Below are 14,070 nucleotides of genomic sequence, written 5' to 3'. Positions count from 1 at the left end.
GTACGGAGGGGGGGGAAATAGGATTGTGAAAAAAAGTGAATATAGAAAAGAAAAAAAATTAATAAAAAAAAGGCATCGACAAGCAATACACTGGTTGGACTGAGGGATCAATTCAACGTTGGGACAGTCGAATCATTCCGGGTAGCAAAATATATCGGCCAAGGCAACAGAAAGGTCGTGTCGGGGGAAGGAGTTGGCACTATAGTGTGCAAAGTAAAATGTAGATTTCGAAGGATGATGAGTAAAGACATCTTAAGCGCAATCCACATATTCTAGGATCAGAATGACTGCTATGAATAAGATTTCAATGCTCAGAATAAATTATAACATTAGGATCTATTATCGACACCACGCCATGACGCATGGACAGTAATAGTCGATGGATGGAGAAGATCGTAAGGGAACTAAAGATGCGGTAGTCAAATTTAAGAACCCAAATAATAGTGCGGGATTTCAATATCATCCCCAATTGACTGGGAAATATTCATTCAGGAGAAATGCAGAGGATAAAATTGCTCCGAGATACTTTTGAAAGGACTGCTTTCATGGAAGGCTGGTAAGGAACCACAGGGGATGAGCCAACTCTTGATTTACATCTGAGTGGAGAGGCAGGAGCTGGCTCGCAAGGCGGGTAACTATAGCAGAAAGCCGCTTGAGAAATAGTCGACCAATAAGTGAGCAGGACAGGCATTCGAGTGTCATCTTGTGGGGGAAGAGCACCTCACCGAGCCCAATCCCTCTGTGGCATTTTATTCAGAGGGAAACTATCATAGGAAATGAGGGCAGTTAGTCTAACAGCTTAAGGTACAGTGGACTAAAGTCGAAATTCCCTGGCAAGTTGCATGGGCCTTTTGTAAAGACAACTGTAATAGAGGGCCAGCAAATTAACGTATATAACCCAAATTAAGAAACAGCAGTAACGACTAAAGGAGCCACTGTGGCTTAACGGAACCATTTGTAAAAGAAGTCAGGTGAGCGATGAAAAAGACTATCCTTTAAAAAAGTGGAATGTCAACATCCTAGTGAGGCAAGGAATAGAAAGGAGCTGCAGCTTTAACATGCAAGAGTGTAGATAGAGATAAAGCTCTAAAAGAGGAGGTCTGAAGAACGGCTAGCCATTAAAACTCCACAAGGTGATGATAAAATGGTTTTATCAAGTACAGACCGAGAAGCAGGGAAGCTCTGCTTAAAACCTAACTTCGAGTGGGGCCCCTTGCATGGTGCGAAAGAATATGCAAAGGAGCCTGTTCAAAGACGATAGTCATTGCATGAGAAATCTAATGGACTTCTTATGCTTCATCTTCACGAGCTGAGGATGTGTTAGACGAGATTCCAATACTGAGGCCGGTCTACTTTGTAGTGGTGACAATCTGAGGAAGCCCGTGTCATAGGATTGCTGAAGTAGTCACTGAGAGGAGGTTGTGGAATTAATTGATAATACTCACGCATTACAACGTACAGAGACTCAGATGGCATTCACGACTAACGATTTTGAAAGAACTTCAAAATGGTGAAGTTCTGAAACTATTAACGTAAGGTTTGTAACCCTGTTCGTTAAAATCGCAGGCCATTCTTCGGCCTACCATGCCAGTGACTGAGAGAGTCTATTAGCGAATGTATAACACGCCAATTTTACAAAGGGCTCTAGAGGTGGATCGCGCGGCTAATTTACAGAACCGGGTAAGCTCTATACATTCGGGTACCTTATCACAAGGCACTCTAGTTCACCCATCTTATTATTTAGACTTCTAGCATTTGTGTACAAGCACTTCAAAAACTTGTCTCTGTTTATTTGCCTGCCCTTATCTGATGTGCTAGATTCTTTTTTATGTGACTGTTTATCATCTGATCCGGCCCTTACACTATCCTCTTCCGTCCTCTGTTCCTGACTATAACCCATGGACACAAACAAGCTCCTTCAGGCTGTCAGATGTGATGCTTTGCTTTTTCCATATGACTTGCTAACCAACCAGAAGTGGACCAAACTAGGGATTAGCAATTCAAGGAGAGAATTTTTGCTAGTAACTGCCGAGTGAGAGGGACTTTTGGCAGGGGAAGGAGATGTTGAAGCAATTGGGGGATGAAGAGGACCTTCTGACAAGTTGAAGATGGAGTGGAAGAGTGTGGAACTGCTGGCAGCTGGGATGGGGACACATAAGCACTTCAGTTATTCCAAAATCTTAGGGACAATGTCAGCTGCAGACTAAAACACATTACTAAGCTGTCAGCAGGCTATGAGCCAGCATCTCAAAATGTTACTTAAAGTGGGCTTTTCAACATTACTTTTGACATCCATACATGTTTTCAGAACTATTCACTGTCATCCCATAAATCTGCTGAAGAAAAAATTCTGGTAGTCATTTCTTAGTATAGCAATAATATGCACAGTGTGCACGTATCCTGGAAACATGGCAGACAAATTATTTATATTAGGCTTACCATATGTTACTTGATTAATTATGGTTAAAAGATATTTTTCATTTAAACTGATTATCATGAGATTAATTATGAGGCTGTAAACTTAACATTTTCCAAAAACTTATCCAGCAAGTTGTATCTGAGACAGATGTATGTAGAAAACTAACTAGTCTGTCATTCTGGTGACTGTGTTCTAACAATCTCTCTGTTTGGTGAAATATATAATATTTTTCCAGCAGGAGACTTTCTTCTCCAACCCTGCCATTTTCCCCAATAGCCCTTTAAAAAGTTTTTTATTACATTAGTAGTTTTTATAGTACCCTAAATACACATGGTATTTTCCAAAAATAGATGACAATACAGTCTCTGTCTCAAGTGTTACAAATGAAGGGGGCCTAGTGCTACAGGTACTCTGCAAAATTCACAACTTCAATGGGAATTGAAACGTTAACTTCAAAAGGGAGTTAATGGCACTCCATGCACACAGGACCTGCAGCATCAGGCTGCATGTCTGCTAAACAAAACATAAGAGGTTACAAAAACAACTGAGGTAGGGAGGGAATCATGATTACTGATGAGGTAGAGAAGTACAATTATCCTCGTTTTACATATGGCAAAAGGAGGCACAAGTGACTTGTCTGTGCTCACAAAGGAGACGGTGGCAACGCTGGGACATTACCCCTGAATCCCAGTCCAGTGTCTTCACTACAAGACTAACTTTCACAAGGGTGAATACACTACACTTCACAAGAGTTGTTGGGAGGATACATCAATTAATGGTTGTAAGGCATTCAGATGCTATGGTGATGGGCTTCACACAAGCACATATGTATACACAAGGCAGATTTGTGTTTGCACATTAACCACTATTCAATCTTTTTTTGTAAGAGCCAAGGAGACAATGAAACTGAAAAGTAGCAAATTCGGAAGAGGAAATATTTTTACTACACAAAGTATAATTAGTTTGTGGAACTCTTTACACAAGTTGTCAGTGAGGTCAAGAGCTTATCAGGATACAAACCAACTAAATGTTTGTGTGTGCAACGATACCTTCTGCTCAGCACACATACCCTACCCCAATTATGGTAGTAAATATTAAAAAAAACAAACAAACAAACAAACAAACAACAACAAGAACTTTGGAAGGGACAGAAACCCTCAAACTTTGGGACTGACACCAACCTTTAAACTACTAGGGGTTAGGAGGAAACCTTCCTTGGAGCAGATTAATCCACAAACTTCGTCCTTCTGGGTTTCCTCCTCTAAAGCAGATGTTACTAGCCACCATTGGAGACAGGATATTGGACGAGACAGATCACTGGTCTGATCCTGTATGGCAATTTCTGTGTTCTTAGAATAATAATTTTTATGATAAAAATCATATTTTTACTCATTCTTGTACTCAACTGCAGACACACAACTGAACCATTTTGGTTCAAACCTAAAAAAAAAAAAAAAGGTAGAGACCATGACTGGAAAATTTCAGCCCAATAATGGACTCAACATTAGGAGTGTCTGAAGATACAGGTTTGTAATGGAAGTTATTAGACAATCTTAGTATAGGTGTTTCTAGCATTCCAGCTGTAATACCTATAATTTTGATTACCAATAGCTAAGGCTACATTTTAGTCACAGGTATTTTTAATAAAAGTCATAGACAAGTCACGCGCAGTAAACAAAACTTCACGGCCCGTGACTTGTCCATGATTTGTACTATATACCCCTAACTAAAGCTTGGGCCGAGGGTGCTCTGGGGAGGGCGGTCCGGGGGTGCCGTGGATGGGGGTAGGGGTGGGTGGGTTGGCTCAGGACCTCCACTGGTGCTGGGGGGTAGCGGGAAGGGAGAGCAGGTGGCCGGCAGCGCATGACCTAGGACCCCTGCTGGTGCTAGGTGGGAGGGCAGAGAGAACAGGTGGCAGCGCACGATCTGGGACCCCCACTGGTCCTGGGTGGGAAGGTTGGCAGGCTCCCTACCTGGCTCCGCGCAGCTCCTCGGAAGCAGACGGCATGTCCCTGCAGCTCCTAGGAGTGAAGGCCAGAGGGCTCCATGCACTGCCTCTGCCATGAGCTCCAGCTTTGCAGCTTCCATTGGCCGGGAACCACAGCCAATGGGAACTGAGGGGAGAGCCCTGGTGACGCCTCCCCCTAGGAGCTGCAAGGACATGCCAGCCACTTCTGGGGAGCCCTCCCTGCCCCCCTGAGGTAGAGCACTGCCCCATGCTCCAACCTCCAGCCCTGAGCCCCCCACCCAAACTGCTGCTAAGCCCTGAAGTTAGCCACACTGGCCGCTGCAGAAGTCACAGAGGTCACCAAAAGTCACAGAAATCCTCCGTGATAGACAAGAAGCCTAAGAATGGCACTGGTGGGGGACTCTCATTCAGCTATGCAACATTCAATGCAAATCTCTGTTTCTGCCTTCAAACTTAATTACACAATATGCCCACAATAAAAAACTGCCTCAGTTTCTCATTTGAGCCAGCTAAGAGATGGTGAAAATCAGAAAAGAACCAATCATCATGGTTCAAGTGTGACAGTGATGGAAATCAGCTGTCAAAAAATGAGAAGATGTCTACATTAGTTTAGTCTGATCTCGCAGCAGTTCACGCGCTAATGGGTTTTTCTCGATACTTGGGCTTGATTCTGGTTGTAATTCTAACAATGAAGCCAGAGTACCACCATATAGAGATTTGAGCCAAACTAAGCAAGTTCAAAGCACAAATAATTGAAAATTTTCAATTGTTTGTAAGTTTAAGTTTAAAAAATAACCTAAATCACAAAAATAGCACTTCTTACCATACAAAATTAGTAATTTTATTTAATGTTGCAGTATAGATTGAAAAGATACAAGTATTCAAACTCTCTTTAACCAGCTTCAACAAGACAGATCTATTTCCATTTGTAACAAGTTTTTCATTCATTTTAAGATGCACAATGAACGTTCAAATTGACTGTCTTAAAGAAAAAGGTTATGGCCTGATATTACATCTGTACCACGCATGAAAGTCACAATGACATTAAAGGCAGTATTATTCACGGAGCAGCTGCAGAATCAGGCCCACACTATGACAAAACTAGTAGCACAAGAAACAAATTCTACAGTGCATAAAAAGCTTAAAATGCTGCTTTTGCTGACTAGCCAAATACTAGTCCAGACCATAAATACACTACTCTTGCTAAAAGAAACAAAGCAGATTAGAGGTCAGGTCTCAGTACTCAGTCTTTCTTCTACAAATGGATATGTCAAATTGACAGTTATGCATGAAAGCTTTAGGCAGCAGAGTTGCTCATTCCTTTTGGTCATCACTATAGTAATAAAGACTGCTGATATTACTGCACCAATGCGTAAAAAGGTCTGCATGAAGCTATTTTCCCCCAGACACATATGTTCTATTTTCACATGTGCTGAGAACCCTAAACGGGAGGCCCTCGGAGATGCTAGTGCTCAGCACAGTTGGAAAAACAAAAATAGGCAAACTGCTGCTATAGATACATAGATTTCAAAAGCAAAACCTAAGCCGGAAAGTGCCCTAGAAACAATGGTTTACCACTATTTTGTATATATTTAAATATATATTAAAAAATAACACTGATATCTTATTTTTTACTCAGAATGGCAACTTATTTATCAATAACATTTGCTCATATAAACATCAAAAACATGCATTATAAATTAACATGGTAGCCCCTTGGTAGAACTATTTGCCTTGAAAAGCAATGTGTTCCGTGATTCTGGAAGAAAGAAAAGGAGTAAGGGAGATGAAGACCAAAAGCAATTTTCTCCTCATGTTAGATCTACACAGGTTTCTCAAACTCCCACAGCATTCCTGCTATAAAAGTATAAATAATGTTTGTGCCTCCTGCGATGTCAGGCCTCTCTTGCTGCTGAAGTAATCCTCCTCTCGTTACTTCAACAGCAGCATCACCTCTCCAGATGTGAGTATCTCCATAACTTCCTGTTTCTTACCACAAACTTAATCTACACATCCTCACTTAGAAAGCCCTACATATGTAATTTTACTGCATCTACTTCCCTGCTCTTCTCCTTATTCAACCCCATCCCCATCTCTCTTCCCAGTCCTCTTGCCTCACTATTCCATTTTCTTCCTTCTATTCTTGACTTCACATCTCAAACATCCAAAAGTTTCAATACGTTCCATCAGAAAAGCCCTCTCCCCACCTTCAAATTGCTCCTAAAACCCCTACAATTACAAGAAAAAAATCCTTCCGTTCACCTCATCAACAATTCTCATGTCCTCCTTTACCTCAGCAGTTTGTAATATCATGTGATTGATTTGACCAACATAGGGCCTGAACCTGCAAGTTCTCTGCATGTGAAACTCCTACTGAAGCCTATGGAAGTTTTGCACACAAGGCTTACAGGATTAGACTCCCTTCAATCGTCAACTCTTTAGGGCAGAGAATGTATCTTCATCTACAAATTGCGAGGTACCATGTAAATTTGGGATACCTGATTACATTATATAAACTTTTGTTGAGATCTACTAATGAAAAGCACTATAGATGAGTTATGTATTATTAGCTGTTTTGGTAAAGCACTATTGAGAAAAGCAGCAGGAGAGGGGAAGAAAGTCTCCTTCTGAGAAAAAATAAATAAAACAGAAAATACATATGGAATTCTTAAGGCTCATTTTAAATATGAAAGGAGGGAAAACACACTGATCTAATGTTAAACGCTTTGATCTTTCTCCATTAGCCCATTATGATCTTTCATACTACATACCTGAATCATCAGCTAATCTGCTGATTCTCTCCAGCACAGCAATACAATCTCTCTCATCATCGCTGACTTCCTTCAAAGTGTCCAGCAAACTTCGAGCCACCATTTGCCTAGTTCATGAGAGAATAAATATCATACAATTTTTGGAAGCAGTAACGTAACGTTTTCAATTACTCAATATTTCTTGGTGTGGACAAGTTTTCTAACCAGACCATAAAAATGGATCTAAATAATTTTACATTAATAACTTTAGTTAAAAAAACCTTAAAAATACTCCAAGGATTTTAGAGCTACACTAAATATCAGAACTATTAACATTAAATGTAAAAAGTTGAATTAATGTTAACAGTCTCTCTTCAATTTACAAGGCCAAAGGAAATCAGAGGTGACGTCAACAACCTAGGATTATTCCCCATCTTCCAGGGGGCATGGGGGTTGAGAGAGTCAGATTTTCATACTCAACTCTGAATTCCCCTACTTGGCTGAGGCAAGGTGAGGCAAGACCCTTGCTTTTAAACAGTTTTTGATACAGCTACGGGTTATTTCCACTAATCAGTAAAAACTAACTATAGCCAAATTAAAGATAACCTACCAAAGCTCCATTTTGTGCAAAGCCTCCACAAAGTCATGTACATGCATCATGAAAATAAACACATGTACAGCTCTGTTTATGTTTGAGTAACAGATATGCAGCATTCACGTAAGTCAGAACCAACTCACCCACTACTTAAAACTCATGAAATTTTTATAATGAACCCAAAACATCTTGATATTGACACTACAGACTAGTCTAGAAATTTAAAGGACAAGATCCAAGTTTTAATCAAAATTGTAATTTGTTAGTGACATGGATGGCTCTAAACAGGATGTGTTCAGACAACATAGTTAATGACTGGTTAGTAATCGTAGCCACTATCAGCTTTCCTCCTTGTAAGCAGCCTACACTGGCATATGATTTTCTTTCTGAAACCAGTTTTGCACTTTTTGGCAGCATAGATGGGATATACACAACCATCCCCAGTTTGGATGGTCCTCTAGCTCTCTATATAGTAAGGCAACCCAGACAAGAGTGCATTGCCCCCACAGGCTGCTGGCTCTTTGTGTATGTCCTTCAAGCAACCTATCCCATTCCTGACGCAGTAAGGGATAACTGCCTAGATATTCCCAGAATGGACTGGTACAATCATAGTGACCTAGGCGTGGACAGAAAAGTTTGTTGACAAATGGGAGGGCCATGGAAAAATTCAGCTGTGTGGACAAATCAACCGCATAATTAAAATGATCACATAAGAGTGTCACAGACTGGTTACTAATAAATGGCTGTATTTCTCACATACAAAGGGCCTTGGGAATTTTGCAATTCATTTAACTGGAGCCAGGAAAATAAAGACAACTTCCATGAACGTCAAAAGCCTCAACATTAACAATCATTTAAAACTTTCTAGAATTAAAATGGGTAAACTTTTCCACAATATCAAAAGTAATCCATCCACATTATACACTAACCATCTGCAAAACTGTTCTAAATTAAAAAAAAATATTTTAAGAAACTTCTTTCTTGTATACTTTCTTTAAAAATACAACAAACTGTAGAAACTCTTCACTTTTTCCAAGTCTGCTCTTGAAATGAGATCACCTATGCCAAGTTTCAATCTGGAAAAAGTATTATACATGTCTAAATAGAGAAACAGCTAATAAAAACACACTCATTGACTATAATGTAACAAGAAAATTCCAGTTTCAACAGGATTCATGCTTTGTCCAAATTTATCATCATCAAATCACCAGAAGTATCTATGTAGTGCTCAAAAGTCTACCCTGAAAACTCAGCTTGTACGCAAGAAACTCTATGAGGGATGTAAATGACCTCCCTTCCTTCAACTAGCAGGCAAGCAACAGGTTTCACCTGCCATCTCCCAGCCCTACTACTTCCATTCTGCATCCTTTCTCCAAGGTTTCATTGACCACTGGAACCTAAGACAGAGAATCATAGGGAAAGAATGATTACTTACCCTAGAGTGCATGGTTCTTCAAGATATTGTACTCAATGTGGATCCTACTCTAGAACGGGTATGCGTCTCATGCACAAAAGATTGATATCTTCTAAATAGCTGGGTCCTTTGATGCCATTTATGCACCCTATGCCTCCCTGTGGTCCCACAAAAGGGAATAAAGAGCAGGACAGCCAAGACTCTCCCTCAATTCCCTCACAATTCAAAACCCATAGTTGCTTAGGACTCCCTAAAGTGGGTATTGAGGATAGGTCACAAGAGCCACATTGATTACATCTTGGGAATGGGATGGAATCAGTTCTTTCTTCTTCAATTATATGTAACTGGAAAGCAGTGGCCTCACTGGATGGTGAGAACGAGGAATTTCAGCTATGCTACTCAAATAACCAAACTGGGCATCTGACCTTGTTGCTAAGCCAAGGATGTAAGGTTTGACAACGGTCAGTGAGTTGCCCATTGTTGCTACCCTTTAGATCTCAGCATATTCCTGAAGCAGGCAGAAGACGACAATCCCTGTGCCATGGTGGAGTGAGCTTTGACATTTAGAGGAGAGGGTGGCCAGATATCTGATAAAACAGATGGAAATACAGTGCATGATCCACACATTCTCTGTGATGAGATGGTCTGGCCTTTCAAAGGGATTTCTGTAACCAGAAAGAGGAAAGGGGACAGGCTTAAAAGGTTTGGCCCTGTCAATGTAATAGAGTATGACTCTGGAAATGTTCACAGTACTTAGCTTCTTTTATCCTGTGTCAAGTCAGATTATGGGAAGAAAATATGCAGATTGAATGAATAGTTTTGGTGGAATTTTGAGACCAACTGAGGGATGAATCTGGGATGCAGATATAGCACAACTTTGTCCCTGTGAAAGAACACACAAGCAGGTCCAGCCATGAGAACTTAGAGCTCACTGATCCTCCTTGCCTAGATGATGGCAACAAGAAAAACCATCTTAAGGGTAAGATGGCACAATGAACAGTGTGCAAGCTGTTAAAAAGGAGGTACTTTAGAAGGAGGATTTGGAGGACCCATATCAAAGTTGGACCTCTAACCAGTGGTTAAACAGGCAGAAGACTTCTGAGAAACTTGGATACAGTTGGGGATACAATGGAGCATGACTGAACCGCAGAGTGATGTGCTGATATTCTTGTGAGGTGAACCATGAGAGCAGGCCAACACGCTTTAAGTGAGGCATGTAGTTAGGTATCGGGGCTGCTACCGGGTCTAGATTGCATTGGGCTGCCCATATGAAGAACTTCATCCATTTCAAAGAGCACCTCTTTCCTGTATACGGCTTTCTGCTCTGTATGAGTATTTCAGGAATTGCTGGAAGCAGTCTTTGTTAGTAGTGCTCCATCAGCCAATATTCAAGTCATCAGGTGCAATGACAGCAGGTCTGGGTGCAGAAGCTAACCACAATTCTGTGACATTATGTCTGGGCAGCCTGGGGGTTGGATGGAGTGCCAAATGGACACGAGCAATAGCTCCAAAAGTCAAAACTGCTTCAGCCAGTAAAGAGTTTCAAGGATCAAGTGGCTTTGCCCCTTCTGACTTTGGCTATCAACCTGGGGATCGGGAGAAAATTGGTGGAAATGCATTCAGAACTTGAGTCTATTGTTGCAAGAAGCAGTCTGGCAACAAAATGGGGCATTTTATTCCTCTGGAGCAAAAAGTTTGGGTATTTGGCACTGTTCCAGGTGGCAAAAAGGTCAACTGAAGAAATCCTAAATTGACCAAATATCAGCTCCGATGGATTTCCACAGCAACCACCCATTGTTGACTACTGCAGGTCTGCTCAAGAAGTCTGTTAGGTTGTTGCTGATTTCTGGAAGAGAACTAGCCAATGGAGTTATCCCATTTGGGCAGCATATCACAGCTTGATGGCTTCCTATCAAAGGGGTAATGAACCAGCTCCTCCCTGCCTATTTATATAGTGTATTGATCATCAAGATCTGTACCATGGAGTTCCATAGGAGGATAGAAAATGCCATACAAGCCAGTCTATGGGCATGAGCTTCGGGATGTTTACGTTTCAAGTCATCTTGGGACCAGGTTCCTTAGACCTATAAATGGTTTAGATGGGCTCCCTATCCTGTTCCCGATGTGTCCATAATGAGTATCATTGTAAGAGAGGGCAGAGTATTGAACATTCTTTGGTCTGTTCTTGGGGCTTAACCACCAACTGTGCTCTCTCAAAACTTGGAGTGAGACTGTGACCTCTTGCTCAAGTGGTGTTTGGACAAGGAGTACTCTCCCCTCAGCCAAAGTTGTAGGACCAAAGGTGAAGTTTGGAAAGTGGTGTCATTTATGTACCCACCAACAAGTGGCCAAGTAGACCTCAGCAAGTCTACATTGTTACAACTGGACTTGACTTTAGGTTGTTTATTAGTGATCAGAAAGAGTGGAACCTGTCCTCTGGAGATAAGATTTCACCAATGGAGAGTTGATTGTAGCTCGTATGAACTCTATCATTTGTGATGGAATGACACAAGATTTAGACTCCTGCCTCTGATCAGCCAATCTTTTAGGTACAGGTAAACATGAATATCACCTCTCCTTGAGTGTACTGCTGCTAACACCACTAAGCAATTTGTCAAGATCTTCGATCCCATGGAGAGTTCAAATGGCAGTGCCTTGTACTGGTAATGGTTGGGACCCACTGTGCATCATAGGTATTTCTATGGATGGCTATATAAAATATATGTCCTGTAAGTCGAGCCGCTAACTTTACTCGGGCACGCCAAACTCCTCTTAATTGCTTGCTGATTTGGAACCAGCATCAAGACTTCTCCACAGAGCACAAGTGATGCAGAGACTTCCTCTATGCACAACCATTTTATTCCTTTCTTCCCCTAATTTCTATCACAGGGTCTAAGTGGTGCAAGACTCTTTTACCAGAGCTTTTCATAAGAAATTAATTTCACCCTACAAGTACACATTTAGACAAAATAAAAGAAGGTTAGAAAAAAGTTGCCATTTGCGTTTTGCAGGCATTCTGAATCATGATTTGGAATAGATTTTTCAAGTTTACAAAAAAATAGGACTTGAAATCAGTCATTTTACTACTAGTAATTAGAATATTTGTCAAACAAGCAAACCTAAAAAAGAGTTTCTGCATTAATTTCCAATTTTATACTGAACTTCAATGTACCACTACGAATGAAAAGATTAATATCCAAACAAACACCCCACCCCCTAGACTTGCCAAATATCAGAAGTGATTATAAATTAGATTAAGATCCCTAACACTGGCTTGAGAACAATGGTAAATCTAAAACTCCAACTTCTGTTGACATCATTTCAATGCACCTTCCTAATCTAAACTCTGAGTCTGTTTTGAAGATAAAGTATACTTTAGCGGTCTTTCCTCAGAAATGGAATAATTTTCATTTGAAATGTATACATGTTACAACATTAAGTACAGTTATAAGAAAACATATGTACTAACCCATAACGGGGTCATGGGGAAAAGAGAGAAAAAACTGATCATGCACGTGTAGGGAAAAGGGTAGTTTGAAGGGAAAAAAGAAAGAAAAGATTACTTTATTTTATTAAGTGGAGTTGAAAACCTCTTGAGAATGCATGTGGGAGAAAAGTTAAGAATTATTCCTGTTAAGTTTGAACCTCATTGGCTTGACATTTACAAAAGTTTTGTTTTCCTCACTAACTGTTTTTTATTACATATCACAATAAAATACCATAGGCCTTAGAAAGTTTATTTAGAAACTACTACTTTGGTGATCTGCTGATTCAACCCTCAATTGCAAAACTGTGAGGAAACGTTGGGTGTCAGGGATTTCTCCACAGAAGTAAACCCAAATTAGCACCACGACCTATTAAATGCAAGATACTTGAAGAGGAAGAAAATTTTTCACGGCTATAACAAGCTAAACCTTAATAAAATAGAACATTTAAAAACTTTAGTTCAGTCTGAAAAATGAAGGACCAGTCTGGTAAACTGAGGGCATGTCGCTTTTAGGGACTATTCACATGCTTAATATTAAGCACATGCAAATCTTTAAAGGACAGAGGCCCTAAATACCAAAATCAACAGGCTAATCTGTAATGTGACTGAAAAGTATATGGAAAGCAAGCTTAAAAGTTAAGAACTGCACATAAACACATTATTAAAGGTAGTTTAGGTCCAAAATATAAGCTTTATTAAAATAAAACACCAAAAAAACTTTTAAAGTAACTTATATTAATATCAAAATGTTCATGATCTTTTAAAATTCCAACAAAAAGAGGTCTTGGTTTGGATTCGAACATTCCCTTGCAGCATGTGAAACTCAAACACTATAGCATACATAATACTATTGCACAAAAACCAGAACATGAAATAACTAGTCCACTTACATTATTATAAAACACACAGTGGGAAAAATAAACCAAGCACACAAAAGTTTAAAAATCTAATTTACTTTTTCACATGTTTTCAGTTTTAATACCCTAAAGAAGTTTTAGTACTCAAACTGTGGTCTGTGGACTACCAGTGGCCCACAGGATACTTGACAGTCTGCTCAGAGCTGGCAGGTCACAAGATGCTGGTGCCCCTTGTTTGCAGCTGCTACATTTAATTAAATATATAATATTTTCCTAGTATAACTTTTCCACATAAATTATGACAGCCCTGTGGCAACTACCGCCATGTGATTGTCAATAGGAGGGAAAGTATCTACAGGAACCTATTAGGATATGATCCACCTTATGAAAAACTTTGAGGATATCTGAGAATTAAAAAGTTACTTAACCATTAAGAAACGTTTTGTTTTTGCTATTTTTTTGGGGGGAGGGATGGTGAAGGGATTTGTATGTGGGGGAGAGGGGGGGATTAACATAAGAATTTTAACCTGGCAATGTATTTTTAAAAGAAATTTTTAGAATATTTACACGTCCACAGAT

At 40.1% G+C, this 14,070-nt stretch overlaps 1 protein-coding gene across 5 annotated transcripts in view; it reads right to left on the bottom strand.

Moving 5' to 3' along the window:
- The window catches only part of PPP4R1 (protein phosphatase 4 regulatory subunit 1), a 98,215-nt gene that overhangs the window by 58,006 nt on the left and 26,139 nt on the right, over nt 1-14,070 (bottom strand). For 4 of the 5 annotated variants that reach the window (XM_032802366.2, XM_032802363.2, XM_075062937.1 and 1 more), the window contains one exon: nt 7,160-7,266. The exons of the other annotated variant lie outside the window; for it this stretch is intronic. In XM_032802366.2, the coding sequence (XP_032658257.1) occupies nt 7,160-7,266 (107 nt within the window). The remainder of the gene's footprint in view (nt 1-7,159; nt 7,267-14,070) is intronic. 5 annotated transcript variants of the gene reach the window in all.

The sequence above is a fragment of the Chelonoidis abingdonii genome, chromosome 2, assembly GCF_003597395.2.
Source record: "Chelonoidis abingdonii isolate Lonesome George chromosome 2, CheloAbing_2.0, whole genome shotgun sequence".
Taxonomy (NCBI): domain Eukaryota; kingdom Metazoa; phylum Chordata; order Testudines; family Testudinidae; genus Chelonoidis; species Chelonoidis abingdonii.
The sequence above is the reverse complement of the archived record's forward strand: the minus strand, read 5'-3'. Positions and strand labels throughout refer to the sequence as shown.